The sequence below is a fragment of the Lethenteron reissneri genome, chromosome 18, assembly GCF_015708825.2.
Source record: "Lethenteron reissneri isolate LAM-NWPU_2019-01 chromosome 18, ASM1570882v1, whole genome shotgun sequence".
Classification (NCBI taxonomy): Eukaryota; Metazoa; Chordata; class Hyperoartia; order Petromyzontiformes; family Petromyzontidae; genus Lethenteron; species Lethenteron reissneri.
The window spans coordinates 860,841-888,144 of NC_083796.1; the positions used below are offsets into that span (position 1 = coordinate 860,841).

The 27,304-nt window shown below is 61.3% G+C and overlaps 1 protein-coding gene across 1 annotated transcript; it reads left to right on the forward strand.

The window, feature by feature from the left end:
• The first annotated feature begins 4,026 nt into the window (after window positions 1-4,026).
• LOC133343574 (protein ERGIC-53-like) lies at window positions 4,027-27,182 on the forward strand. The gene is made up of 13 exons (XM_061553262.1): window positions 4,027-4,228; window positions 6,057-6,211; window positions 6,630-6,731; window positions 10,819-10,880; window positions 11,378-11,477; window positions 11,656-11,776; window positions 12,171-12,238; window positions 12,841-12,991; window positions 13,295-13,443; window positions 19,665-19,723; window positions 21,199-21,343; window positions 22,083-22,189; window positions 27,054-27,182. The coding sequence occupies exons 1-13, from the start codon at window positions 4,057-4,059 to the stop codon at window positions 27,088-27,090; spliced, it is 1,428 nt and encodes a 475-aa protein (XP_061409246.1). The 5' UTR covers window positions 4,027-4,056; the 3' UTR covers window positions 27,091-27,182.
• Window positions 27,183-27,304: the final 122 nt, after the last annotated feature.

The window sequence follows — 27,304 nt, forward strand, 5'->3', positions numbered from 1 at the left end:
CCCACACACACCAATGCACACCGACCTACATAAACATGCAAAGTCCCCTACAAACACACACTCCTACACACGTATAACCACCAATACACCAAAACACACATTGACAGACAATCTAACACACACACCCAAACATAGCCACTTATGCAGAGACGCACGCACAGAGACGCGCGCACACACACACTGTAGCACCGCACTCCTCTCATTTCCGTTGCCTGGGCTCGTTGCGCTCCACTCTTCGGGAAGCCGGACGCCGACGGCGCCGGGCGGCGGCAGCAGCAGCAGCAGCGCCGCTCCCCTTGCATGTCCACGCCTCGTTGAGCCTCGCATCGATAACATCGTCGTCATCATTTTTAAATCTTATTACTAACCCTTACTACGGTAGCTTTTTTAATCGTGTTCGCGCGTGCGCGACGTTTGTGTTCGTGACGCTGGTGCGTTGGCCGGCACTTTCCTTGCAGTTGGGCTGGCACCGCCGCCTGTGCCCCCCACGCCCCCCTCCTCCCCTCGGGTGCCCCCCCCCCGCCCCCACGGTGCCCCTCCTCGCTTCCTCGAGTCGCACATTTCAGGGTCGCGCCCCCCACGTGGACTGTGGTGGGTGCCGGGGGGGTGGGGGGGCTCGGCCTCCTGGCCAGGGCTCCGCGCGACCCCCACAAGTCGGGCGTGCCCGCGGCGCGGGTTTACGCGCGCGCCACGCGGTGCCGCCCGGTGTGCCATGCTCTGCCATCTGGTGCCTTGTGGCCTCACGCGGGCACCGCGTGGTGCCACCGTGCGGCGCTTCCCCACCCTGCGGGGCCCCCCGCCGCCTGTGACCGGGTCGCCGCCAACCCTCGACGCGTTTCCTCGGAGCGCCGTGCGCCGGTAGCGTTTTTATAAATCGACTGCGTCCGTGACAGTCCCCCGCTTGCGGGGGCTGGGGGGTGACCACGGGTGGGGAATCGCCCCACGATTCCCCTCTTGGTGCCGCGCAGAGTTGGGCGGCGGGTGGCCCGGGCCGACAGGGTGGGCCCCCCTCTAACGCGCGTCCCCGGCCGTAGCAGCATTCGACCAACGGTCCCACGCGGCGTTCGCCTCTCTCTCAACCCGGGCAGGTTAATTTATACAGGCGACGTCCAGACACGAGAGGAGGGCGCGAGGTCCCCGCTGGCAGGATGCGGAGAGAGGCCGCCGCAGTGTCCTTGGACGCGGCGGCCTCACCGCGCTCCGCTCGTGGGAACCTTACGTTCCGGTGTGTGGGCGAAGTGAATCGTGTCTGAATAAAGTCGCTTTTCATTTTGGTTCTATTTCACTCATCGGTAAGTTTTTTTCAGCTCTCCGCCCGACGAATTCGCCCGCCCGCCGTCGCCTCCGCGTGCGCGTTGGAGCCTCGCACTTCCCCCTTGGCCGGCCCGCGGTGCGAGCGGCGGGCGCTGTGGTCCGCCGCCGGCCGCCCTCCCTCCCCCCCTCCCCGTCTTGATGCGTTTACACTGACCCCGCCTGCCCCCCAGCGGTCCTGGTCGGTCCTGCGTGTGAGATCATCGTCGTCGTCGTTATGGGTTTTTTTTGCAATTGAATTCCTTAACTCGCGTAACCCTCCCGAGTCCGTCTCACTCTGTGCCCGGTTCCTCGTGTCGCCTCGTCATGTGAATCGGTCCACGCTGAGGTAGCCGCCTGTCCCCGTGTTTCACTCGGACCTGAATCCTGTGTCCGGGTGGCAGGAATTGATCATCCACCTTGATCCGGTTCCAGTATTGCCGTGTTGAACTCTTATCACGGTAAACCGCGGCACGGTTCTGGTAACAGACCTCGTGCCGAGAAACACTCCCCCCTTTGTTTGATCCCCGCAGTGGGAACAAAAATGCGGCGACCTCCGTTTCACGGCACATTCGCCGTGACCACCTTACGGCAAGCAGCCTGGTCGGCCAGGTTTAGGGTTGGGGTCCTGGGCCGTCCCTTGCCCCCCCCCCGGCCCCATTTCCAAGCCCAGGCAAGCCCAGGCAAGCACGCCATCAAATCTACGTGGGGCTCCAGGTGGTCATCAAGACGTGACGCTGCTGAGTTTCACACTTGGACTGCTGCGGTAGTTTCGCAGGGGGGGGGGGTGTTGCCGCGTGCGTCCTCCGAGCGGGGCGTTTTGCGGGTGAGTTTTCACACTGCCGGTGCCTGGATCGCGCTGGACTACCCCTGGGTGACGGGATGGCAACCTGCAGCTCTGGATCCGCGTGCGCCTCTTTAAGGACTGCTTCGTGACCGTATTTAGGACCTCCGTCTCATTCACGTTGCATTGCGGCTCTTCAAATATTGAGTTTTCGCACAAAAATGGCTCCTTTTCAATTTGGTTGCCGACCCCTGCCCTAGGTTACGTATCTTCACTGTAGTGAAAGTGACCGGGGCGCTTCTCCGATGACCTGTGAGATCACGGTTGTTTACTCGGGCGGCCCGTAGCGGCCAGACCACCTAGCCCTGTCCGCCAGTCGAACCGCAAACTTCTCGGGTCACATGAAGTCGCACACACCTCCTCGTGAAAGACCCGACGACACAAAACACAATCACCTGCCGTGAATCTTCTGGACCACAACCGTGAACCCCGTCGGCACAAACCATGGCAGCAGCAGCAGCTGACACAGTACTTGATGCACAAAGGGAAAATTAAAGACCTCACCGGCAGTGGAGTCTGGTCACCCACAACACAAGCGTGGAACATATAACGACGCCTCGATGCCTGATTCACAAAGACGGAAGAGGCATCACGACAGCAGCGATCCGCTGCTCCTCGTGACGCATTCGTCTGGCTCTTCCACAACCTCGATGTGTGGCTGCCCATCAGAATGGTGCTGCCTGGCGCAGCACCATTTTCCGTCGCCTTGGGAACGCCGCACCACGGCGCATCCAGCAGACCCGCGCACAGCGAGGTGTATCGGAGGGGTGTTGGGCGACATTCGAGGATCCAGAGGGGTTCGGGAGAGAGGGGAAAGGGGTCGCGCCAGGGGTCTCGTCTCCTGGACCCCGCCATGAGGTGGCGCTGTGGATCGGGGCCCACGCATGGCCGCGGTGCAGCCACGAACGCGGCAGCTCAACGCCGCTTGTGTCCCCACAATCAGAATCTTTATCCTGCCTGGAGGAATCGGATGAGATGTGAAGATCTTTTACACAGATGTACAGTCGGGACACGGGGTCGTCAAATTATAACAAAAAGACAATACGACATAAAACTATCGTGAAAAGTCTAGACGAGGTAAGCAAGTCACTAAACATAAAACGAAGTACGAATTGCGTAAGTACACAACACACTGCTGATGATTGTTCTACACAATGCGAACGACTCTGTCTCAAGCGAGCCCGACTGCCGATGGGACACTGAACGGTGAAGCCGGCCCGGAGTGTTGGCTGTGTTGAACGCAAGGCAGTGTTGTGGCTGATGTGTATATACTCGCCTGCTCGCTCAAGTCAATTTTGTTTGTGTTACATCCGTGGCTGGCGCCTTGCTGCCACAAATTGCCAACTCGAAGCGCCATCGCCTTAATACTGAACATAAGAGTTGACAATTCTAAACTATGATAACATGTATATTTACATCCTGTCTATAGTTTAAAATATAACAAATAATACCAAGCTGCGCCTGTGAGTTAAGGCTACACATACGGTGCTATTGTGCTGTGACCTGCAGTGCTGTCAGTGAGTGGGTGAATGGGTGGGTGGGTGAGTCGGTGAGTGAGTGATTGGGTGGGTGGGTGAGTCGGTGAATGGGTGGGTGAGTGGGTGGGTGAGAGGGTGAATGAGTGGGTGAATGAGTGGGTGAATGGGCAGGTGAGTGGGTGGGTTGTGACCTGCAGTGTGGTGCTTGAACACAGTTCAGGCAGCACGAGAGTTGAGCACAGCGCCAGGCGCGCTCTCTCCTCGAGAAGTCCAACAGCCATATAGGTGAGCTGCTGCTCAACCTCCCCCCACTGCCCACTCCTCGGAGGGGGAGGGGGGTGGGGTGGCACCTCAGCCACGGCACGTGACGTTGAAGAGCCGGGGCGGAGCCGCCGCCGCTCTCCGCTCCACGTGTCTCTCGATACTCGAGTCCCTCTCCTCGTGATGTCTCCTCGCCTCGCCCTCGTCCTGCCCCTCCTCGGCGTCCTCGGCGTCTTCGCGGGGCTCGGAGTCCGCGCTCGGGAGCCGCGGCTCCGCTTCGAGTACAAGCTGAGCTTCAAGGGCCCCCACCTGGTGCTCGCGGACGGCGCGGTGCCCTTCTGGAGCCACGTGGGCAGTGAGTCGAGGGGCCGGCGCCCGCGGCGTCTCCACGCCGCCGGGTGGTGACTGGTGGCGCGAATATCACACGTGTGTGTGTCTCAGTGCGTGTGTCCCACCTGGTCCGTGTGTCTCACCTGGTCCGTGTGTCTCACTTAGTGCGTGTGTCCCACCTGGTCCCTGTGTCTCACCTGTCCCTGTGTCCCACCTGGTCCGTGTGTCTCACCTGTCCCTGTGTCGCACCTGGTCCGTGTGTCTCACCTGGTCCGTGTGTCTCACCTGGTGTGTGTCTCACTTAGTGCGTGTGTCCCACCTGTGTGTGTGTTTCACCTGTCCCTGTGTCCCACCTGGTCCCTGTGTCTCACCTGGTCCGTGTGTCTCACCTGGTCCCTGTGTCTCACCTGGTCCGTGTGTCTCACCTGGTCCGTGTGTCTCACCTGGTCCGTGTGTCTCACCTGGTCCGTGTGTCTCACCTGGTCCCTGTGTCTCACCTGGTCCGTGTGTCTCACCTGGTCCCTGTGTATCACCTGGTCCGTGTGTCTCACCTGGTCCCTGTGTCCAACCTGGTCCGTGTGTCTCACCTGGTCCCTGTGTCTCACCTGGTCCGTGTGTCTCACCTGGTCCCTGTGTCCAACCTGGTCTGTGTGTCTCACCTGGTCCCTGTGTTTCACCTGGTCCGTGTGTCCCACCTGGTCCCTGTGTCCCACCTGGTCCGTGTGTCTCACCTGGTCCGTGTGTCTCACCTGGTCCCTGTGTCCAACCTGGTCTGTGTGTCTCACCTGGTCCCTGTGTTTCACCTGGTCCGTGTGTCCCACCTGGTCCCTGTGTCCAACCTGGTCCGTGTGTCTCACCTGGTCCCTGTGTTTCACCTGGTCCGTGTGTCTCACCTGGTCCCTGTGTCCAACCTGGTCCGTGTGTCTCACCTGGTCCCTGTGTCTCACCTGGTCCGTGTGTCTCACCTGGTCCCTGTGTCCCACCTGGTCCGTGTGTCTCACCTGGTCCCTGTGTCCCACCTGGTCCGTGTGTCTCACTTGGTCCGTGTGTCCCACCTGGTGTGTGTCCCACCTGTCCGGGTTCACACGCCATGTGCGTGTGCTGCCATATGCTACAATCATCGCAGCGAGACGTGATGGTCATGGTTCGGGGTTATGATCGTGGTAGAGGCAGGGATCTTCATCGTCACGATGAGGTGAGGGTCGGGGTCAAGTTCAGGGGTTGCGGTCAGGGTCGGGGTTTGTGGTGTTGACCTTAGGCGGCCTCAACGCATGCGCGGAGAGAGGAAGAGGAGAGTGATGGAGAGGTAGGGAGAGAGGAGAGTGATGGAGTGAGATGTCGAGATGAGAGAGTTGGGGGGGGGGTCGAGTAGAGAGAGGGAGGGAGCTTGGGAGAGCGTTTGGGCAGAGAGTTTGACGCAGCGAGAGTGAGAAGTCGCGAGTCGCGAGTGGGAGAGACGGGGAGCGCGAGGGGAGAGTCGGGAGCCATCTGGTGGCGCTGTTCGCGATCCCACGCCTCGCGCTGCTGGGGGCCCGGGGGGGGGGGAGGGGGGTGGGGCCGTGGGAACGCGGCAGCAGCAGCAGCAGCAGCAGCGTGCGGGGTGCGGGGTGCGGGGTCCGGAGCGGGGTCCATCCCGCCCGGGGACTCCAGATAACGCGACCCCTTTAGACCCCGCGTCGCACCGACCTAATGAAGTTTCTTTTTTGAGTTTGGTTGCCCCTGATTACCCCTGGTTGTCCCCGGTTGCCCCTGGTTACCCTCGGTTTCCCCCGGTTGCCCCTGGTTACCCCCCGGTTTCCCCCGGTTGCCCCTGGTTACCCCCGGTTTCCCCCGGTTGCCTGCCCTGTGCGCAGGCGCGATCCCGGGACCCGAGCTGCTGCGCGTGGCCCCCTCCCTGCGCCACGGGCGCGGGGCCGCGTGGTCGCGCAGCGCGCTCAGAGCCGCCTCCTGGGACGCGCGAGTTCAGCTGCGGGTGGCGGGGAGAGGTCGCGCGGGGGGCCACGGCCTGGTATGGGGGGAGCACGGGGGGGGCACGGGGGGGGGGGCACGGGGGGGGGGCACGGGGGGGGGGCACGGGGGGGGGGGCACGGGGGGGGGCACGGGGGGGGGCACGGCCTGGTATGGGGGGGGCACGGGGGGCACGGGGGGGGGCACGGGGGGGGGGGCACGAGGGAATTGGAACACTGGACGATTGGGGGTCGGGTCAGGGAGACATTGAGACGTGGTGACAGGAGGGTACTGTGACACAGAGACATGCAGGGGTACAGGGCACTGGAGACACGGGGACAGAGCGCGGGGGACACGGGGGGACACGATGAGACGGGGACAAGAGGAGACAGGGGGACACGTGGTTGGCCCCGCGCGGCCTCGCTGACTGCTCGTGGGGTGCACGCCTCTCCCTCTCTCCCTCCCTCCCCCTCCCGCAGGCGATTTGGTTCGCGGAGGAGGCGGGGGCCCTGGGCCCCGTGTTCGGGGGCCCCGAGACGTGGAACGGAGTCGGGGTCATCCTGGACTCTCGCGACAGCCAGGTGGAGGCCTCCACACCGACCCTCCCACGGAACCCTCAGCCCCCCCCCCCTCCCAAACCAACACCCCCATTCCTTGATGTTGGTGGTGGTAGTGGTGGGGAGCGGTGGTGGAGGTGGTGGGGAGCGGTGGTGGAAGTGGTGGTGGTGGGGAGCGGTGATGGAGGTGGTGGTGGTGGTGGTGGGGAGCGGTGGTGGAGGTGGTGGTGGTGGGGAGCAGTGGTGGAAGTGGTGGTGGTGGTGGTGGGGAGCGGTGGTGGAGGTGGTGGTGGTGGGGAGCGTGGTGGAGGTGGTGGTGGGGAGCGGTGATGGAGGTGGTGGTGGTGGGGAGCGTGGTGGAGGTGGTGGTGGTGGGGAGCGGTGGTGGTGGTGGGGAGCAGTGGTGGAGGTGGTGGTGGGGAGCGGTGGTGGAGGTGGTGGTGGTGGGGAGCGGTGGTGGAGGTGGTGGTGGTGGTGGTGGGGAGCGGTGGTGGAGGTGGTGGTGGTGGGGAGCGGTGATGGAGGTGGTGGTGGTGGGGAGCGGTGGTGGTGGTGGTGGGGAGCGGTGGTGGAGGTGGTGGTAGTGGGGAGCGTGGTGGAGGTGGTGGTGGGGAGCGGTGGTGGAGGTGGTGGTGGTGGGGAGCGGTGGTGGAGGTGGTGGTGGTGGGGAGCGGTGGTGGAGGTGGTGGTGGTGGGGAGCGTGGTGGTGGTGGGGGTGGGGAGCGGTGATGGAGGTGGTGGTGGTGGGGAGCGGTGGTGGAGGTGGTGGTGGGGAGCAGTGGTGGAGGTGGTGGTGGTGGGGAGCGGTGATGGAGGTGGTAGTGGTGGGGAGCGGTGGTGGAGGTGGTGGTGGTGGTGGGGAGCGGTGGTGGAGGTGGTGGTGGTGGTGGTGGTGGGGAGCGGTGGTGGAGGTGGTGGTGGTGGTGGGGAGCGTGGTGGTGGTGGTGGTGGGGAGCGGTGAGGGAGGTGGTGGTGGTGGGGAGCGGTGGTGGAGGTGGGGAGCAGTGGTGGAGGTGGTGGTGGTGGGGAGCGGTGGTGGAAGTGGTGGTGGTGGGGAGCGGTGGTGGGGAGCAGTGGTGGAGGTGGTGGTGGGGAGCGGTGGTGGTGGAGGTGGTGGTGGTGGTGGTGGTGGGGAGCGGTGGTGGAGGTGGTGGTGGTGGGGAGCGGTGATGGAGGTGTTGGTGGTGGGGAGCGGTGGTGGAGGTGGTGGTGGTGGGGAGCGGTGGTGGAGGTGGTGGTGGGGAGCAGTGGTGGTGGTGGTGGTGGTGGGGAGCGGTGATGGAGGTGGTAGTGGTGGGGAGCGGTGGTGGAGGTGGTGGTGGTGGTGGGGAGCGGTGGTGGAGGTGGTGGTGGTGGTGGTGGGGAGCGGTGGTGGAGGTGGTGGTGGTGGTGGGGAGCGTGGTGGTGGTGGTGGTGGGGAGCGGTGAGGGAGGTGGTGGTGGTGGGGAGCGGTGGTGGAGGTGGGGAGCAGTGGTGGAGGTGGTGGTGGTGGGGAGCGGTGGTGGAAGTGGTGGTGGTGGGGAGCGGTGGTGGGGAGCAGTGGTGGAGGTGGTGGTGGGGAGCGGTGGTGGAGGTGGTGGTGGTGGGGAGCGGTGGTGGAGGTGGTGGTGGTGGTGGTGGTGGGGAGCGGTGATGGAGGTGGTAGTGGTGGGGAGCGGTGATGGAGGTGTTGGTGGTGGGGAGCGGTGGTGGAGGTGGTGGTGGTGGGGAGCGGGAGTGGAGGTGGTGGTGGTGGGGAGCGGTGGTGGAGGTGGTGGTGGGGAGCGGTGGTGGAAGTGGTGGTGGTGGGGAGCGGTGATGGAGGTGATGGTGGTGGTGGTGGGGAGCGGTGGTGGAGGTGGTGGTGGTGGTGGGGAGCGGAGGTGGTGGTGGTGGGGAGCGGTGGTGGAAGTGGTGGTGGTGGTGGTGGGGAGCGGTGGTGGAGGTGGTGGTGGTGGTGGTGGGGAGCGTGGTGGAGGTGGTGGTGGGGAGCGGTGATGGAGGTGGTGGTGGTGGGGAGCGGTGGTGGAAGTGGTGGTGGTGGGGAGCGGTGGTGGTGGTGGGGAGCAGTGGTGGAGGTGGTGGTGGGGAGCGGTGGTGGAGGTGGTGGTGGTGGGGAGCGGTGGTGGAGGTGGTGGTGGTGGTGGTGGGGAGCGGTGGTGGAGGTGGTGGTGGTGGGGAGCGGTGATGGAGGTGGTGGTGGTGGGGAGCGGTGGTGGTGGTGGTGGTGGTGGGGAGCGGTGGTGGAGGTGGTGGTAGTGGGGAGCGTGGTGGAGGTGGTGGTAGTGGGGAGCGTGGTGGAGGTGGTGGTGGGGAGCGGTGGTGGAGGTGGTGGTGGTGGGGAGCGGTGGTGGAGGTGGTGGTGGTGGGGAGCGGTGGTGGAGGTGGTGGTGGTGGGGAGCGTGGTGGTGGTGGTGGTGGGGAGCGGTGATGGAGGTGGTGGTGGTGGGGAGCGGTGGTGGAGGTGGTGGTGGGGAGCAGTGGTGGAGGTGGTGGTGGTGGGGAGCATGGTGGTGGTGGTGGTTGGGAGCGGTGATGGAGGTGGTAGTGGTGGGGAGCGGTGGTGGAGGTGGTGGTGGTGGTGGGGAGCGGTGGTGGAGGTGGTGGTGGTGGTGGTGGGGAGCGGTGGTGGAGGTGGTGGTGGTGGTGGGGAGCGTGGTGGTGGTGGTGGTGGTGGGGAGCGGTGATAGAGGTGGTGGTGGTGGGGAGCGGTGGTGGAGGTGGTGGTGGGGAGCAGTGGTGGAGGTGGTGGTGGTGGGGAGCGGTGGTGGAAGTGGTGGTGGTGGGGAGCGGTGGTGGTGGTGGGGAGCAGTGGTGGAGGTGGTGGTGGGGAGCGGTGGTGGAGGTGGTGGTGGTGGGGAGCGGTGGTGGAGGTGGTGGTGGTGGTGGGGAGCGGTGGTGGAGGTGGTGGTGGTGGGGAGCGGTGATGGAGGTGTTGGTGGTGGGGAGCGGTGGTGGAGGTGGTGGTGGTGGTGGGGAGCGGTGGTGGAGGTGGTGGTGGTGGGGAGCGTGGTGGAGGTGGTGGTGGGGAGCGGTGGTGGAGGTGGTGGTGGTGGGGAGCGGTGGTGGAGGTGATGGTGGTGGTGGGGAGCGGTGGTGGAGGTGGTGGTGGTGGGGAGCGTGGTAGAGGTGGTGGTGAGGAGCGGTGGTGGAGGTGGTGGTGGTGGGGAGCGGTGGTGGAGGTGGTGGTGGTGGTGGGGAGCGGTGGTGGAGGTGGTGGTGGTGGGGAGCGGTGGTGGAGGTGGTGGTGGTGGTGGGGAGCGGTGATGGAGGTGGTGGTGGTGGGGAGCGGTGGTGAAGGTGGTGGTGGTGGGGAGCGGTGGTGGTGGTGGGGAGAGGTGGTGGTGGGGAGCGGTGGTGGGGAGCGGTGGTGTAGCGGTTAGTGCGCTGCGCTACCAACCCCAGTGACCCGCGTTCGATTATCTGAACCGGTTCTGGGCCTCCCCTAGGTCGATTCAGCCTCAAATGAGTACCTGGTGCGGTGTGTAAACATCGCAACCAGGGAGACAAAGGCGGCCGGGCGTGGTGCTAGCCATCCACCCCCTCGTGTGCCGTGTCGGCCTTCATAGGTGCTCACCAATAGCACTTGCCCCAACAGTCTGCTAAGGGGCCGTCCATAAATGACGTCACGCACCTGAGGGGGGGGTCAGACATTTGTGACGATGTGTGACGAAGGGGGAAGTGGGGGGTTGAGAAATGTGACGTCACATCAAAATGCACAACTTTAAATAAATATAGACAACACGTTCTGCCTAATTAAATAGACTTTTTAATAAATGTTTTCTCCTACAACATCAGAGTGCAGCGCCACATTAAATACGCACTACAATGACAATAGTTTAAAGCGATTTGAAGTATTTTTTTTTTGGGGGGGGGGGGGCAGAGCTTTGTGACGTCATATTTGAGGGGGGTCTGACTTTTTGTGACGCCGTGTGACGAGGGGGCGGGGGTCAAAAATCGTCCAAAATCGCGTGACGTCATTTATGGACGGCCCCTAAGGCTATACGGGGAATCTTTGTCTTGGTGTTGTGGTCGCTCGGCTGTTGTAGGTTGACTCGTTAATGCTCTGCATGACGACCCCCACCCCCTCTAATTACCCCCCCCCCACCCCCTTCCCTCCCCCGCCCCTCAGGGAGATTTGCCGATGGTTTTTGTCGTCGCCAACAACGGAAGCGTCGCGTTCGCCCAGGGGAGGTGCGTGGGGGGGCTGGTGGGGGGGGGGCTTTGGGGTCGGGGTCAGTATTCGTGTCAGGACCAGGAGCGTCACGGATCGATCGTCACGATCCCCACCTCACGCCGTGGATCGATTCACGAGCCGATTCCTTTAGTTGGCCATCGTGGTGCGGCTGGAGAGGTTGCTGATAGGTGGGACGCGTGGTGTGCAGGGTGGAGGAGCAGGAGGATGGGGTAGGCAAATTAGAGGTTTGTAATAGGAGGTAGTGATGGGTGGGACACGTGGTGTGCAGGATGAAGGAGGGGCAGGGGACCAAGAGGGCATTGGAGTGGCACTCAGAGGTCGGTGACCTCGATGCCTAGAGCCACGTGTTGGCGGTCGTGGTGGTGGTGATGACGAGGCCATAAGAGGGGTCATTCGAGGTCAGGAGCGGATCAACAGCTGTGTGATCCCGAAGCAAGGAAGTGATGGCGAGGTGCGGTGACCTCCTGACCTTGGCCTGTGCTCGTGTCGGCAGCGACGCCTCCGCGCAGGCCCTCGCCTCGTGCCGCCGCGACTTCCGCAACAAGCCTCACCCGGTGAGGGTGAGAGTCTCACTCCACGCGGGGAGCCTCGAGGTGAGCAGGGGACGCTGACACCGTGACCCCATCCTCACCCCGGTGATCCTAACCTCGCCCCGCGACCCCATCCATTTGCCTGTTACCCTGACCGCCTTCCCGTGACCTCCCCTCACCCCGTGACCTCCCCTCCCACCCAGTGACCTCCCCGTGACCTCCCCTCACCCCCGTAACCCAGGTGCACCTCACCTCCGGCTTCACTGCGGAGGAGGACTTTGAGCTGTGCGCCACCGTGGGGGACCTCTCCCTCCCACCAGCGGGGTTCTTCGGGGTCTCAGCCTCCACCGGAGGGGTCCCGGGTAAGGGGCTCGGGGGAAGGGAGAGGTGAGAGGGGAGAGAGGTGAGTAGGGAGAGGTGAGAGAGTAGAGGTGAGAGGGGAGAGCTGAGATTTTAGAGGTGAGTGGTGAGAGGTGAGTAGGGAGAGGTGAGAGGGAGGCGGTGAGAGGGGCTCGGTGCGAGGGGAGAGCTGAGATTAGAGAGGTGAGAGGGGAGGAAGGAGAGGGATGAGAGGGATGAGAAGGAGTGTGAGAGGTGAGGAGGTGAGAGGGGAGGAAGGAGAGGGTTGAGAGGGTTGAGAGGGATGAGAGGGATGAGAGGGAGTGTGTGAGGTGAGATTGTAATTCGAGGATGGGGGTCCAGGAGCAGGGCCGGGTTTTGGGTGTGGCCCCACGTGACGCGGCCTCTCTCTTCCAGATGACCACGACGTCCTCTCGTTCCTCACCTACAGCCTCAGCGCGCCTCGCCGGGGGAAACGTGAGAGAGTGAAGGACTCGCAGCCACTCACCGCAGCCACTCACCGCAGCCACTCACCGCAGCCACTCACCGCAGCCACTCACCGCAGCCCTCACCGCAGCACTCACCGCAGCCACTCACCGCAGCCACTCACCGCAGCCCTCACCGCAGCCACTCACCGCAGCCACTCACCGCAGCCACTCACCGCAGCCCTCACCGCAGCCACTCACCGCAGCCACTCACCGCAGCCACTCACCGCAGCCACTCACCGCAGCCCTCACCACTCACGTCTCCTCACCTCACGACGCACCTCACTTCGTGAATAACTCACTGTACATCTCATACGCCTCACCTCACCCATCACCTCTCACACCCCTCACCTCCTGACCGAGGTTCACCCCTTGCGTCAGTTCATTTGCACCTCCACCGTCTCCTCGACCTCACCTTGACATAGCATGACCCTGACACTCACCATGACGTATCCTTAGCCCTGACCTAACTCGACCTTTGCCCTTATCGCAGCCATGAACCCTGCCTGACCGTCGCCTACGCAGAACCCGACATCGGTTGACCCCTGACTCTTGCCGCGGCTCTGACCCTGACCTCGCTGAACCTTCCCCAGGGGAGCGAGGTGACCCAGGAGGAGCAGAAGGAGAAACAGGAGGAGGAGGAGAAGGGGGGGGAGGAGGAGGAGGCGCTATGGAGGGAGGAATTTGCTCGCTACCAGGAGGAGCTGCGCCGTCAGATCGAGGAATTCCAGAAGGTCCACCCCACGCAGCACGGTACGAGGTCACTGGGGGTCACCGGGGGTCACCGGGGGTCACTGGGGGTCACGGCGGAGGGGGGGTGGGGTCCTTGGTATATCCTAAGGGGTCCTCCGGTATGGGGGGGGGGGTAACCATTTGCATCCATAGGGTCACCTGAGGTCCGAATGGATTCAGTTGTCCACTGCAGAGGTAATTTGTAGTCACCAGGGGTTCACGGGCGTCTACACATGGGCAAGAGTTCCACAGAGGTCATCGCAGGGTGCTCGGGGGTCGTTCCTAACCCCCGTGCCCCCCCCCCCCACTCCTCACCCCCCTCAGCAGGTGAGGGAGCGCTGGAGTCTCAGGCCGAGAGGGACCTGCGTCTGATCTTCGAGGGTCAGGCTCGCATCCAGGCCGAGGTGCGCGACGCAGCCAGGCTCCTGGGCTCCCTCGCCGAGGGGGTGGGGGCCGGGGGGGGCAACACCCAGGTGAGGGGGGCGGGGGGTGATTGGTGAGAGAGGTGAGTGGGTGAGTGAGCTAGTGTGCAAGGAGACGAGTGAGTGGGCGAGTGCTCGGGTGGCTGGGTGGTTGAGTGAATAAGTGAGGTTAATTCGATGGGTGAGTGAGCGGAAGGTGAGTGGGTGAGAGGGGCGAGTGGAGCGGGTGAGTGGGCGAGCGAGCAAGTGAGTCAGGTGAGGTAGGTGAGAGAGTGAGTGAGCGAGTCAGAAAAGCGAGACAGATGACACAGTGGCGAGATATTAACTACCTTGTCTGGTATATAGGAGATCGTGGGTTTGATCCCGACCCTGATGCCTGTGTAGTGGCATAGTGTAGTAGCACAGCGCTGGCTGCCTGCAGGGAAGGGGATTTGCGGCTCACGGCAGCCCTGACGTCAGCAGGCCACGTGACACACCAGAGGGGGATCTAGGGGAAGGTGACAGAAGGGGCACACCAAGAACCCGCTGGGAGGTTCCAGAAAGGGGGCGTGGCCGGGGGCGGAGCCAGGCCACGTGACAGTACAAGAGGGGCCCCTGTGGGGACCTCGGGGCTGTTGTTGGAGTGGGTTCCCCGTTGTGCTGCTGAAGTCGTCTTCACCGTCCTTCTCGTCGTCTTCACCGTCCTTCTCGTCGTCTTCACCGTCCGTCTTGTCGTTGTCTCCGTGTTCACCATCTCGGGGCGTCACCAGTGAGGCAGCCGACAGACTGACTGAGTAGCGTCGCCGACAATAGACGGACTAATTATGAAGAGTGTTAACTCCGATGGTGCTTGTTAATAAAGAAGTGCCTCCAAGTCTTATCGTCTCCGAGTTAGTCACTACATTTCACATCATAAGTGCTAAAGTAAAACAAGAAATTTGTCATGTCAAAGTCGGCCAAGAGAAAGAATCCACCGATAGTGTCCTCTGGAGATGAGGACGATGGGGATGCGATCCCCTCGACAGCCCCAGAATCCGGGACTCCGGTGATGTGTCTGGAGGCGGTGATACCTGCGGAGCAGCAGGAGAGGGATGTCGGGCCCTTGCAGCCGCCGGTCGGACAAGGGTGGCGCGACCTCACCGAGCGCCTTGCGGGCCTGCTCTCTGTCGCAGCGGAGCTGGTCGTGCAGCTCGGGTCCGCGGCGCCTGCCGAAGATACTCCAGCCCGAGGGCAGCAGGTGGACGGCTCATCTTTCACCGCTGCACCAGAGCGGGAATCGGCAGAGTTCCCGCCCACGTCGTCCAAGCGGGAAAGTCTTCCCGCCAAATTCGAGTCACCATCGGCGGCTTCTGCAGGGGCGCTGTCTCTATGGGAGCACCTGCCTGTGGCCGCGGGGGGTGACTGGACGGCTTTCCAGCGCCGCTTTAAAGCGGCTTGCACCCTGGTCGGGTGGTCAGACGTGGAGGTGCTACGGGCTCTGCCCACGGCACTGGATGACGACTCCCTGGCAGCGTTCGAGGCCATCCCCGAGGCTGACCGGGCAACTCTGCCTCGGGCATGCGCTCAGATGGCTGCTATTTTGTATCCACCATCCAACGCGCATCGAAGGTTCGTGCTGCGGAGGCAGGGAGAGGCCGAGAGGCCTCTCGCCTTCCGCAGCACGCTGCTGGCCTTGGGTGGCCCAGCATAGCCGCGAATGGAGCAGACTGCGCTGGTTTGCCTGGCGCCAGAGAAACTGCTGTCACTGTCTCAGGAATTAGGCGTCTCTCTTCCCGTCACGGAAGAGGATAACCTGTCGTCCCTAAAGGTCGCCCGCTGCATCCAAGCCCACGTTAACTTGCAGTGGTGGTCTGGGGTGGCTGCCTGCACGGGACTCCTAGAGGACGCGGAGGAGCCGGCGCCGCGGGAGCCAGAGTGGGCCTGTGCGTCGTTCGTCCAAGGTCCATGTGGGAGGAAAATTGAGGACCGACGACCGGAGCAGGAACGGCGAGAGAGGGGCTCCCTTCAAGCGTGGAGGTCCACGACCGCCTGCTTCAAATGCGGCCAGCTGGGCCACATCGCCAGGGCGTGTCGCAACGGCACCGGATCGCTCTCCTCGCCTTCAACGTCCTCCGCCCCGCCGACATCTGCTTCCTCGGGCCCGCAGGCGAGTCGCGATGCATCAGACACCCGGCCGCTAATGTCACATCATGCATCCCCGTTGTTGAGCACGTCGGGTTCGCACATCGTCATCCCTCGTCGTGTCACGGCGCACGAGTGACGGACTTTGGTGTCGACCGATCGGCAGCGGAGCGCGGGGCAGTGGAACACGTTGGCGCACCGTGTCGTGGTGGCGGCGGCGGTGGGGTCTTCTGCGGTAGTTGGGTTTGTTCAAGGGATAGAGGTGAGGGTGCTGATCGACACGGGAGCGTCGGCTACCATGATTTTGGAGATTATTTTTTAGTTATTGCCACCGAGGTCCGGTCGCTATTGCTTGTGTTGCCCCGAATGGCTGGAGTTTGGGCATTATAGGCCAAATATTGGCGAAACTCCACGTTGAGGACATTGAATTGATAGGGCCGGTGTTGGTTTCTAGGACATTGGCTGTGCCCTGTCTTTTTGGGCACTAATTAGCGTGGGAGGATGCCCCTTAAGATCCTTGGTGATCAAGGTTGTATTGAATTGCCATCGGGACGGGGGTTGGCCTTCCTGAGGTCTCCGACCTGGTTAGAAAGGGCCAACGCCATGGTTCAGGCCCTGGCAAAGGAAACTGTCACAGTTCCTCCAGGCGCTCAGATGTTGGTGCCCTTGGGGTTGCGGAAGCAAATTGATTTGATGGATACCGTTGAAGGGGTCCTTTTAACCCCTTCAAACAAGGCGATTCGGGGTCCGCGTTGGTGGGTGCCCAAACTATAGTAAGAGGGGACCAGGAGCCCTTTTTGCAAGTGCTGAACAACGGGCTTGGGCCTGCGGTGGTCCAAGCCGGTACAGTTTTGGCCCACGCAACGACCGCGCGCTGTGAGGAGGCTTGCGAAGAAGGCTGCAGAGGTCATTGCCGCGGTGGAGTGGGGAGGCAGGTCGGATGGGGCTTGGATGGACGTGTTGTGTGGGGGAAATTCTAAATTGTCCGGGGAACAGCGGGGTGAGCTGCATGCCTTGCTCCAAGAATTTGAGGATATTTTTAGCCAGGGGAAATTTGATATTGGCACACGTCACTATTGCAACATCGCATCGACATGGGTAACGCTGCTTCAAATACGGCAGAATTCGTACAGGCTCAGTCCCAAGGAAAAGGACGCCAGACAGTTGACGAAATTTTGGCTGCGGACATTCCACTAGTCCGTGGGGGGCTCCCATTTTTTCGTAAAAAAACTGGATGGAGTCTGCGCTTTTGCGTCGACTTCCGTAAATTAAATAAAGTATCTGTGGTGGACGCGTATCTGCTCCCCCGGATGAATGACTCCTTGGACGCCTTTTCGTGTAAACAGTTTTTCTCGACCCTCCAATTGTTGTCGGGGTTTTGGCAGCTGCCCTTGGATGAAGGATCCCGGTGAGTCTTAACTCTGCTCTGGCCACGTTTCAGCGGCTTATGGAATTGGTCTTAGCAGGTCTTCATTTACTTGGACGATGTAATTGTAATCGGACGCATGTTTCAGGAGCACCTGCAGCGGTTGTGGTCAGTGTTTATCGTGGTGCGAGTGGCCAATCTCAAATTTAAACCACAGAAGTGCCATCTTTTGCAAACATCGGTGCAGTATTTGGGCCACGTTGTTAGCAAGTCCAGGATAGCCATGGTTCCCGACAAACTGCGTGTGTGCGCACATGGCCACCCCCACGTCGGTGGGTGAAGTCCGCAGTTTTGTCGGGTTCGCGTCGTATTGTCGCTGGTTTGTCCCCAAGTTGGCGACGATCGCTAAGCCGCTCCACGGGCTCACTGCCTAGGGCCAGAGATTTCGGTGGGGGGAAGAGGCCATGTTTGACGCGCTGCGTGATGGCCTCGCCAATGCGCCTCCGCATGGATACCCCGATTTCTCTCTGCCCTTTGTGTTGGATACGGATGCCAGCGACACCAGAGTCGGCGCTGTACTGTGCTGGGTCGTGAACGGTGCGGAGAGGGTTGAGGCCTCCGGGAGCCGTGTGCTGTCCCCCGCAGAGCAGCGTTACTGTGTGACGCCCAGAGAATTGTTGGCCATAGTGCACTTTGTGCAGCAGTATAGGCCGTACCTTTACGGAAGGAACTTTGCCGTGCACACTGACCACGCGGCTCTTCAATATGCCTTACGGATTGACCAGCCTTCCGGCCAACTTTCCCGCTGGCTAGAAATGTTGCAGGACTACTCCTTCATGGTCACCTACAGGAAGGGTGTACGTCACTGCAACGCGGATGCTCTGTCCCGGTTACCACCGAGAGACCAGTGTGCGTGTCTAATGGGTGCTGGCCGATGTGAACCATCGGCTGCGGAATTGCCGTGCGCTGTTGTGGCATCTGTCGATGTACCACCACCCGCGACAACTGCTCCTTGTGACAACACAATTGGTCTCACGCACGCTGAATGGGGATGCCTCCAGGTAGAGGACGCCTCCTTGTTAAAGTTGCCACGTCGCGTAGGGACGAGATGCAGTACAAATATGCCAGTGGGAATGTCCCTTATAGTCCTCCATGACGGGCTTTTGATGAGGTGGGATGAGGAGCTGCACCATCATTGCATTGTGTTGGGGACTGCTCTGCGGGGTAAACTCACACGGGTGGTCCACTTGAAATTACTGCACCTTGGGGTGCGTAAAACTTTGCTGACACTGAAGCGTGACTTCTTTTGGCCCGGGATGACGGACGACGTGTACCACGTGGTCAGGGGATATACTGACTGCGCACGCCGCAAGCCACCTCCGAGGCAGGTCCAGCCGCCATTACAATCCGTCGCGGTGTCTCGTGTCAACGAGCTCGTTGCTCTGGACATCCTCGGGCCGTTTCCCGCCACTCAGAGGGGAAACAAATCCCTCCTCGTCGGGGTGGAGTCCCTCCTCGTCGCGGTGGAGTCCCTCCTCGTCGGGGTGGAACACCTGTCCCGGTGGCCGCTTGCGTGGCCAGATCAGTCGGCCGCCATTGCTGACGCATTTTTACACGGGTACGTTTTGGACAAACGGGCCCCAGAACAACTTCTTACGGACCAGGGGCACATTTTGTATTCAAAATTGTTAAAGGAGGTGTGCGATACCCTGGGAACAAAAAAAAATCCGAACATCGCCCTACCATCCCCAGACAGACGGGATGGTGAAGCGCTTGCACAGGACCCTCACATCCATGTTGTGCCAACAGGTTAATGAGCCACAGTTGGACTGGGGCTTACACGTTCCTAGTGTCCTGGCCGCATATAGGATGGCCCCTCACACCTCAACAGGATTCTCCCCATTTTAGCTCATGTATGGGAGGGAAAGTGACCCCCCCATTGAGGCTCAGTTGGGCATGGACCTGGGCAAGAGAGAAGGTCATTATGCCCATGCAGGTCGTGATTAGGCGGCTGACGGAGGCGTGGGAGGTGTCTCGAGGGAACCCGGCTAAACGACAGGCCGCGAATGAAAAACTCGTAGGGCAATGGGAGACTGGGACCCCATGGACCGCTGGGGGCAAGGTGTCCCCAGGTGCCCCTGGGTACGTCCCCTAAATTGCACCGGCCGTGGCAGGACCCTGTTGAGGTGGTTGAAGTCGAGCAGCCGCAGTGCGTGCGGATGCAGGTCGGTTGAAACCCAATATTCCACCCTGTGTTGACAGTTCATCTCCTGAGTGCCGGGTATCTGACATGTCTGACGAGCCGGGGCGGGCGAGCTCAGAGGTTACACCTCAGAAGGATTCCATTGTATCGCCCACAGGATTCCAGCGCCTGACGCCCGCAGCGCCTCCGAAGGACGGACCGGGTGTGAGGGAACGGTTGCCATCTTCTTCCCGGGAGGGGCCGCGCCCGTTAGGCCGTTTGCGTTGTGTCCCGGGGGGGTCCCCAGCACGCCAATTCCCATCCCAGCCGGGGGTCCGGCGGCGAGGACCCATTCAACAAGTGCTTCGTTTTGATGACCCGTTCTCTTTTCCATTCTCCAAATCAGCTCCGACGCCGTCTGGCGTGTGGCCGCAGACGCGAGGTGGGCTGCGGCTACCGGTTGACCCTGGGCCCTTCCCAAGGCTCGCGGGCTGCGGCACGCCGGCGGTCGTCGGACATTGTTTACTTTCTTGCGGTTCGGGTTCATTGTAAAGAGTTCTCGCCTAAAATTGGTGAGCGAGGCAGGTGAGCGTGGCAGGTGAGCGAGGGATTCGTCTTTTCCAGGCGCTGGACTCGCTGTTGGACTCTCAGAGGGAAATCCTTCAGCAGCTCAAGGAGATGAGGTGAGTCTGGAACTTCCGACGACTTCCTCACCTCTCACCTCACCTGATGACACCTGTCCCCTCAATGTGTAAGGATGCCTCCGCACCCTCCCGCCTTAATTGGCCCCTCCAATGATCTAATTACTTCCCCCCTCCCCCGGGTTAATGTGGGGGTCGCGGCGTTATGATCAGGGTCGCGAGATACGGATTGATCCCTCAATCGGCTTTAATTGGTGGAGGCGGGGCATGTGGGGATGGGGCATGTGGGGGCGGGGCATGGGGGCGGGGCATGGGGGTCCCGTGTCTCTGTGTTTCCGTGTCTCTGTGTGTCTGTATCTGTGTGCTCCCGTGTCTCTGTGTCCCCGTGTCTCTGTGTCGCCGTGTCACTGTGTCCCCGTGTCTCTGTTCTCCCGTGTCTCTATGTCCCCGTATCTCTGTTCTCCCGTGTCTGTGTCCCCATGTCCCCGTGTCTCTGTGTCCCCGTGTCTCTGTGTCCCCGTGTCTCTGTGTCCCCGTGTCTCTGTGTCCCCGTGTCTCTGTTCTCCCGTGTCTCTGTTCTCCCGTGTCTGTGTCCCCATGTCCCCGTGTCTCTGTCCCCATTTCCCCGTGTCTCTGTGTCCCCGTGTCTCTGTGTCCCCGTGTCTCTGTGTCCCCGTGTCTCTGTTCTCCCGTGTCTGTGTCCCCATGTCCCCGTGTCTCTGTGTCCCCGTGTCTCCGCGTAGTCTCCTCGGCAGCTGTCGGTGTTGCCCCTGGCCCTGGATTCTAATCTCGCCGAGTCGCAGGGCAGGAGGGCGCGAGGCCCCGGGGGATTTCAGCAGAAACACGACTCAGTCACGGGGTGAAGCGGGGGGTGACGTCACCACGGTGCTTGTGCCAGGCTAGGTGCATGTGTTCACGGGACAGGCCCAGGTGCCATGAGTTGGCAGTGCTCCCCCGCTGTGTCAATTTGCATGTGTTTTATCCGCCCGGCGCTTCACTCGTTGTTGTGAGCGTCGCCCCTTTCGCCCTCCGCTGTTGCGGGAGGGCGACTGCCTCCAACTGCCCAGTAGCAGCAGCATCCTTCACGAGCCTCCTCCACAGAGGCCGATCTTGACACCGCTGGTAACAGTCATCGGCAAGTCCACTCAGCTCCACGTCCTGCTGTACCACATCACTCCATATCCTCTCTAGGCCGTCCCGCGCCCATTTAGCCCCTTCTATCCAACAGCAGCGGCGATATGAAGACAATCAGCAGCATCAATACCGTGATCAGTAGCAGCGGCAGGGAGTTTTTAGTGTCCAATGTGAGTGAAGCAGCCGGCCGTGTGGTGTTTCCGTGGTGATTACACACCGCAGTATTTACCAGGGCGGCCGCTGGTTCCGAACCGCGAACCTCTGCAACAAGTGGCGAAGGCGCGTCACCGCCCCTACTGCCGATGATGAACCCAGAAGCCCCGCCCCCCACTGACCTCCCCTGCCACCCACTGACGCACCCCCCCCGCCCCCCCGCCCCCCAGGAGCATCGTGTCGGACACGTTCCAGCGTGCGAGCGCCATCCAGGCGGTGGTGAGCGGCGGCGGCGCGGAGCACGTGCAGCGGCTGTCGGAGCTGCAGCAGCACGTGGCCGTCGTGAAGAGGGACCTGGGCACGCTGGTCCAGGAGGTACGGGGACCCTCAACGCTCACCTCACGTGCCCTCGCTCGTCGGTAACACTGTGTGTCCCCAAGAAATAGACTGACTATGCGACAGGCGACGTTTCGGGCAATGGCCCCCTTTTCACAGCAGAGAATAAGTCTCGTCTCACGTGACCTCGCTCCTCACCACGGCCAGGTCCGTCCGCATGGCTGACCCGGAATATATTTCCGCAGCCCGCACACCACATCCAGTATAGCAGCACCAGCCCTCACCAGCTCCAGCCCTCACCACCCCTCACCACCCCTCACTAGCGCTACCACTCACTAGCACAACCTCTCACTCACAGCCACCCACGCCAGCCCAGCAGGCGACCCGCAGAATATCGCGAAATGCAACCGGAGTCCTCACCCCGATTCTGGCTCCTCACTGCACTCCTCACTTCACTCCTCACTGCACTCCTCACTTCACTCCTCACTTCACTCCTCACTGCACTCCTCACTTCACTCCTCACTTCACTCCTCACTGCACTCCTCACTTCACTCCTCACTGCACTCCTCACTTCACTCCTCACTTCACTCCTCACTGCACTCCTCACTTCACTCCTCACTGCACTCCTCACTGCACTCCTCACTTCACTCCTCACTTCACTCCTCACTGCACTCCTCACTTCACTCCTCACTGCACTCCTCACTTCACTCCTCACTTCACTCCTCACTGCACTCCTCACTTCACTCCTCACTTCACTCCTCACCCGACGTCGCCGCAGGCCGCAAGGGGGCAGTGCCCCCCGCCCCCGGCCTGCGTCTCCACCCTGAGCTTCATGCTCTTCTCCGGGATGCAGACGGCGCTGCTGCTGGGATACCTGGCCTACAGGTGCGGGCCCTCGCCCACCTACTCACCACACTCACCCAGCTACTCACCACACTCACCCAGCTACTGACCACACTCACCCAGCTACTCACCACGCTCACCCACCTACTCACCACGCTCACCCACTTACTCACCACACTCACCCACCTACTCACCACGCTCACCCACCTACTCACCACACTCACCCACTTACTCACCACACTCACCCACTTACTCACCACACTCACCCACCTACTCACCACACTCACCCACCTACTCACCACACTCACCCAGCTACTCACCACACTCACCCACCTACTCACCACACTCACCCACCTACTCACCACACTCACCCACCTACTCACCACACTCACCCAGCTACTCACCACACTCACCCACCTACTCACCACGCTCACCCACCTACTCACCACACTCGCCCACCTACTCACCACGCTCACCCACCTACTCACCACACTCGCCCACCTACTCACCACACTCACCCAGCTATTCACCACACTCGCCCAGCTACTCACCACGCTCACCCACCTACTCACCACGCTCACCCAGCTACTCACCACACTCGCCCAGCTACTCACCACTCGCCCACCTACTCACCACACTCACCCACCTACTCACCACGCTCACCCAGCTACTCACCACACTCGCCCAGCTACTCACCACTCGCCCACCTACTCACCACACTCACCCACCTACTCACCACGCTCACCCACTTACTCACCACACTCACCCACCTACTCACCACGCTCACCCACTTACTCACCACACTCACCCACTTACTCACCACACTCACCCACTTACTCACCATACTCACCCACCTACTCACCACACTCACCCACCTACTCACCACACTCACCCACCTACTCAACACACTCACCCACCTACTCACCACACTCACCCACCTACTCACCACATTCACCCACCACCTCACCACACTCACCCAGCTACTCACCACACTCACCCAGCTACTCACCACATTCACCCACCACTTCACCACACTCACCCAGCTACTCACCACACTCGCCCACCTACTCACCACATTCGCCCACCTACTCACCACACTCACCCAGCTACTCACCACACTCACCCACCTACTCACCACACTCACCCACCTACTCACCATACTCACCCACCTACTCACCACACTCACCCAGCTACTCACCACACTCACCCACCTACTCACCACACTCACCCACCTACTCACCACGCTCACCCACCTACTCACCACGCTCACCCACCTACTCACCACACTCAGCCACCTACTCACCCACCTATTCACCACTCGCTCACCACTCGCCCACCTACTCACCACACTCACCCAGCTACTCACCATACTCACCCACCTACTCACCACGCTCACCCACCTACTCACCACACTCACCCACCTACTCACCACACTCACCCACCTACTCACCACACTCACCCACCTACTCACCACACTCACCCACCTACTCACCACACTCACCCACCTACTCACCACGCTCACCCACCTACTCACCACGCTCACCCACCTACTCACCACACTCGCCCACCTACTCACCACACTCGCCCACCTACTCACCACACTCACCCACCTACTCACCACACTCACCCACCTACTCACCACACTCACCCACCTACTCACCACGCTCACCCACCTACTCACCACGCTCACCCACCTACTCACCACGCTCACCCACCTACTCACCACACTCGCCCACCTACTCACCACACTCGCCCACCTACTCACCACACTCACCCACCTACTCACCACACTCACCCACCTACTCACCACACTCACCCACCTACTCACCACGCTCACCCACCTACTCACCACACTCGCCCACCTACTCACCACACTCGCCCACCTACTCACCACACTCACCCACCTACTCACCACACTCACCCACCTACTCAACACACTCACCCACCTACTCACCACACTCACCCACCTACTCACCACATTCACCCACCACCTCACCACACTCACCCAGCTACTCACCACACTCACCCAGCTACTCACCACATTCACCCACCACTTCACCACACTCACCCAGCTACTCACCACACTCGCCCACCTACTCACCACATTCGCCCACCTACTCACCACACTCACCCAGCTACTCACCACACTCACCCAGCTACTGACCACACTCACCCAGCTACTCACCACGCTCACCCACCTACTCACCACGCTCACCCACTTACTCACCACACTCACCCACCTACTCACCACGCTCACCCACCTACTCACCACACTCACCCACTTACTCACCACACTCACCCACTTACTCACCACACTCACCCACCTACTCACCACACTCACCCAGCTACTCACCACACTCACCCACCTACTCACCACACTCACCCACCTACTCACCACACTCACCCACCTACTCACCACACTCACCCAGCTACTCACCACACTCACCCACCTACTCACCACGCTCACCCACCTACTCACCACACTCGCCCACCTACTCACCACGCTCACCCACCTACTCACCACACTCGCCCACCTACTCACCACACTCACCCAGCTATTCACCACACTCGCCCACCTACTCACCACGCTCGCCCAGCTATTCACCACACTCACCCAGCTACTCACCACACTCGCCCAGCTACTCACCACTCGCCCACCTACTCACCACACTCACCCACCTACTCACCACGCTCACCCAGCTACTCACCACACTCGCCCAGCTACTCACCACTCGCCCACCTACTCACCACACTCACCCACCTACTCACCACGCTCACCCACTTACTCACCACACTCACCCACCTACTCACCACGCTCACCCACTTACTCACCACACTCACCCACTTACTCACCACACTCACCCACTTACTCACCATACTCACCCACCTACTCACCACACTCACCCACCTACTCACCACACTCACCCACCTACTCAACACACTCACCCACCTACTCACCACACTCACCCACCTACTCACCACATTCACCCACCACCTCACCACACTCACCCAGCTACTCACCACACTCACCCAGCTACTCACCACATTCACCCACCACTTCACCACACTCACCCAGCTACTCACCACACTCGCCCACCTACTCACCACATTCGCCCACCTACTCACCACACTCACCCAGCTACTCACCACACTCACCCACCTACTCACCACACTCACCCACCTACTCACCATACTCACCCACCTACTCACCACACTCACCCAGCTACTCACCACACTCACCCACCTACTCACCACACTCACCCACCTACTCACCACGCTCACCCACCTACTCACCACGCTCACCCACCTACTCACCACACTCAGCCACCTACTCACCCACCTATTCACCACTCGCTCACCACTCGCCCACCTACTCACCACACTCACCCAGCTACTCACCACACTCACCCACCTACTCACCACGCTCACCCACCTACTCACCACACTCACCCACCTACTCACCACACTCACCCACCTACTCACCACACTCACCCACCTACTCACCACACTCACCCACCTACTCACCACACTCACCCACCTACTCACCACGCTCACCCACCTACTCACCACGCTCACCCACCTACTCACCACACTCGCCCACCTACTCACCACACTCGCCCACCTACTCACCACACTCACCCACCTACTCACCACACTCACCCACCTACTCACCACACTCACCCACCTACTCACCACGCTCACCCACCTACTCACCACACTCGCCCACCTACTCACCACACTCGCCCACCTACTCACCACACTCACCCACCTACTCACCACACTCACCCACCTACTCAACACACTCACCCACCTACTCACCACACTCACCCACCTACTCACCACATTCACCCACCACCTCACCACACTCACCCAGCTACTCACCACACTCACCCAGCTACTCACCACATTCACCCACCACTTCACCACACTCACCCAGCTACTCACCACACTCGCCCACCTACTCACCACATTCGCCCACCTACTCACCACACTCACCCAGCTACTCACCACACTCACCCACCTACTCACCACACTCACCCACCTACTCACCATACTCACCCACCTACTCACCACACTCACCCAGCTACTCACCACACTCACCCACCTACTCACCACACTCACCCACCTACTCACCACGCTCACCCACCTACTCACCACACTCGCCCACCTACTCACCACGCTCACCCACCTACTCACCACGCTCACCCACCTACTCACCACACTCGCCCAGCTACTCACCACGCTCACCCACCTACTCACCCACCTACTCACCACATTCACCCACCACCTCACCACACTCACCCAGCTACTCACCACACTCACCCAGCTACTCACCACATTCACCCACCACTTCACCACACTCACCCAGCTACTCACCACGCTCACCCACCTACTCACCACGCTCACCCACCTACTCACCACACTCGCCCAGCTACTCACCACGCTCACCCACCTACTCACCCACCTACTCACCACATTCACCCACCACCTCACCACACTCACCCAGCTACTCACCACACTCACCCAGCTACTCACCACATTCACCCACCACTTCACCACACTCACCCAGCTACTCACCACGCTCACCCACCTACTCACCACACTCGCCCACCTACTCACCACGCTCACCCACCTACTCACCACACTCACCCACCTACTCACCACACTCACCCACCTACTCACCACACTCACCCAGCTACTCACCACACTCACCCAGCTACTCACCACATTCACCCACCACTTCACCACACTCACCCAGCTACTCACCACGCTCACCCACCTACTCACCACGCTCACCCACCTACTCACCACACTCACCCACCTACTCACCACGCTCGCCCACCTACTCGCGACTGTGTTGGCTGTGACTATGTCGCCTGCGACTGTGTTGCCCGCGTGTTGCCAGGAGTCACCAGGATTCTGTCGCCAAGAAATTCTTCTGACCCCCCCCCGCCACCACCACCGTGACTCAACCTCGTCCCCGTGGGGTGGGGGCTGAGACCCCCGTGTGCGGGGGGAGGAGCAGGCAAGGTCGACGTGTGGGGGAGGGGTAGTAGGGGGACGGGGGGATCTCCACTCGTTCATGACCGTACGGGATTGATCACGTGGGAAATGTTTATTGTTGTTGTTGTTGTCGGCGTCGTCGTTAAAATTGAG

What these genes read in the sequence shown, in the direction of transcription:
- LOC133343574 (XM_061553262.1), top strand. Translation starts at nt 4,057, where the DNA reads ATGTCTCCTCGCCTCGCCCTCGTCCTGCCCCTCCTCGGCGTCCTCGGC. An exon ending in GTCGCGTTCGCCCAGGGGAG is followed by an intron (nt 10,881 to 11,377) that starts GTGCGTGGGGGG and finishes TCGTGTCGGCAG; the next exon opens with CGACGCCTCCGCGCAGGCCC. An exon ending in CCGGGGGGGGCAACACCCAG is followed by an intron (nt 13,444 to 19,664) that starts GTGAGGGGGGCG and finishes CGTCTTTTCCAG; the next exon opens with GCGCTGGACTCGCTGTTGGA.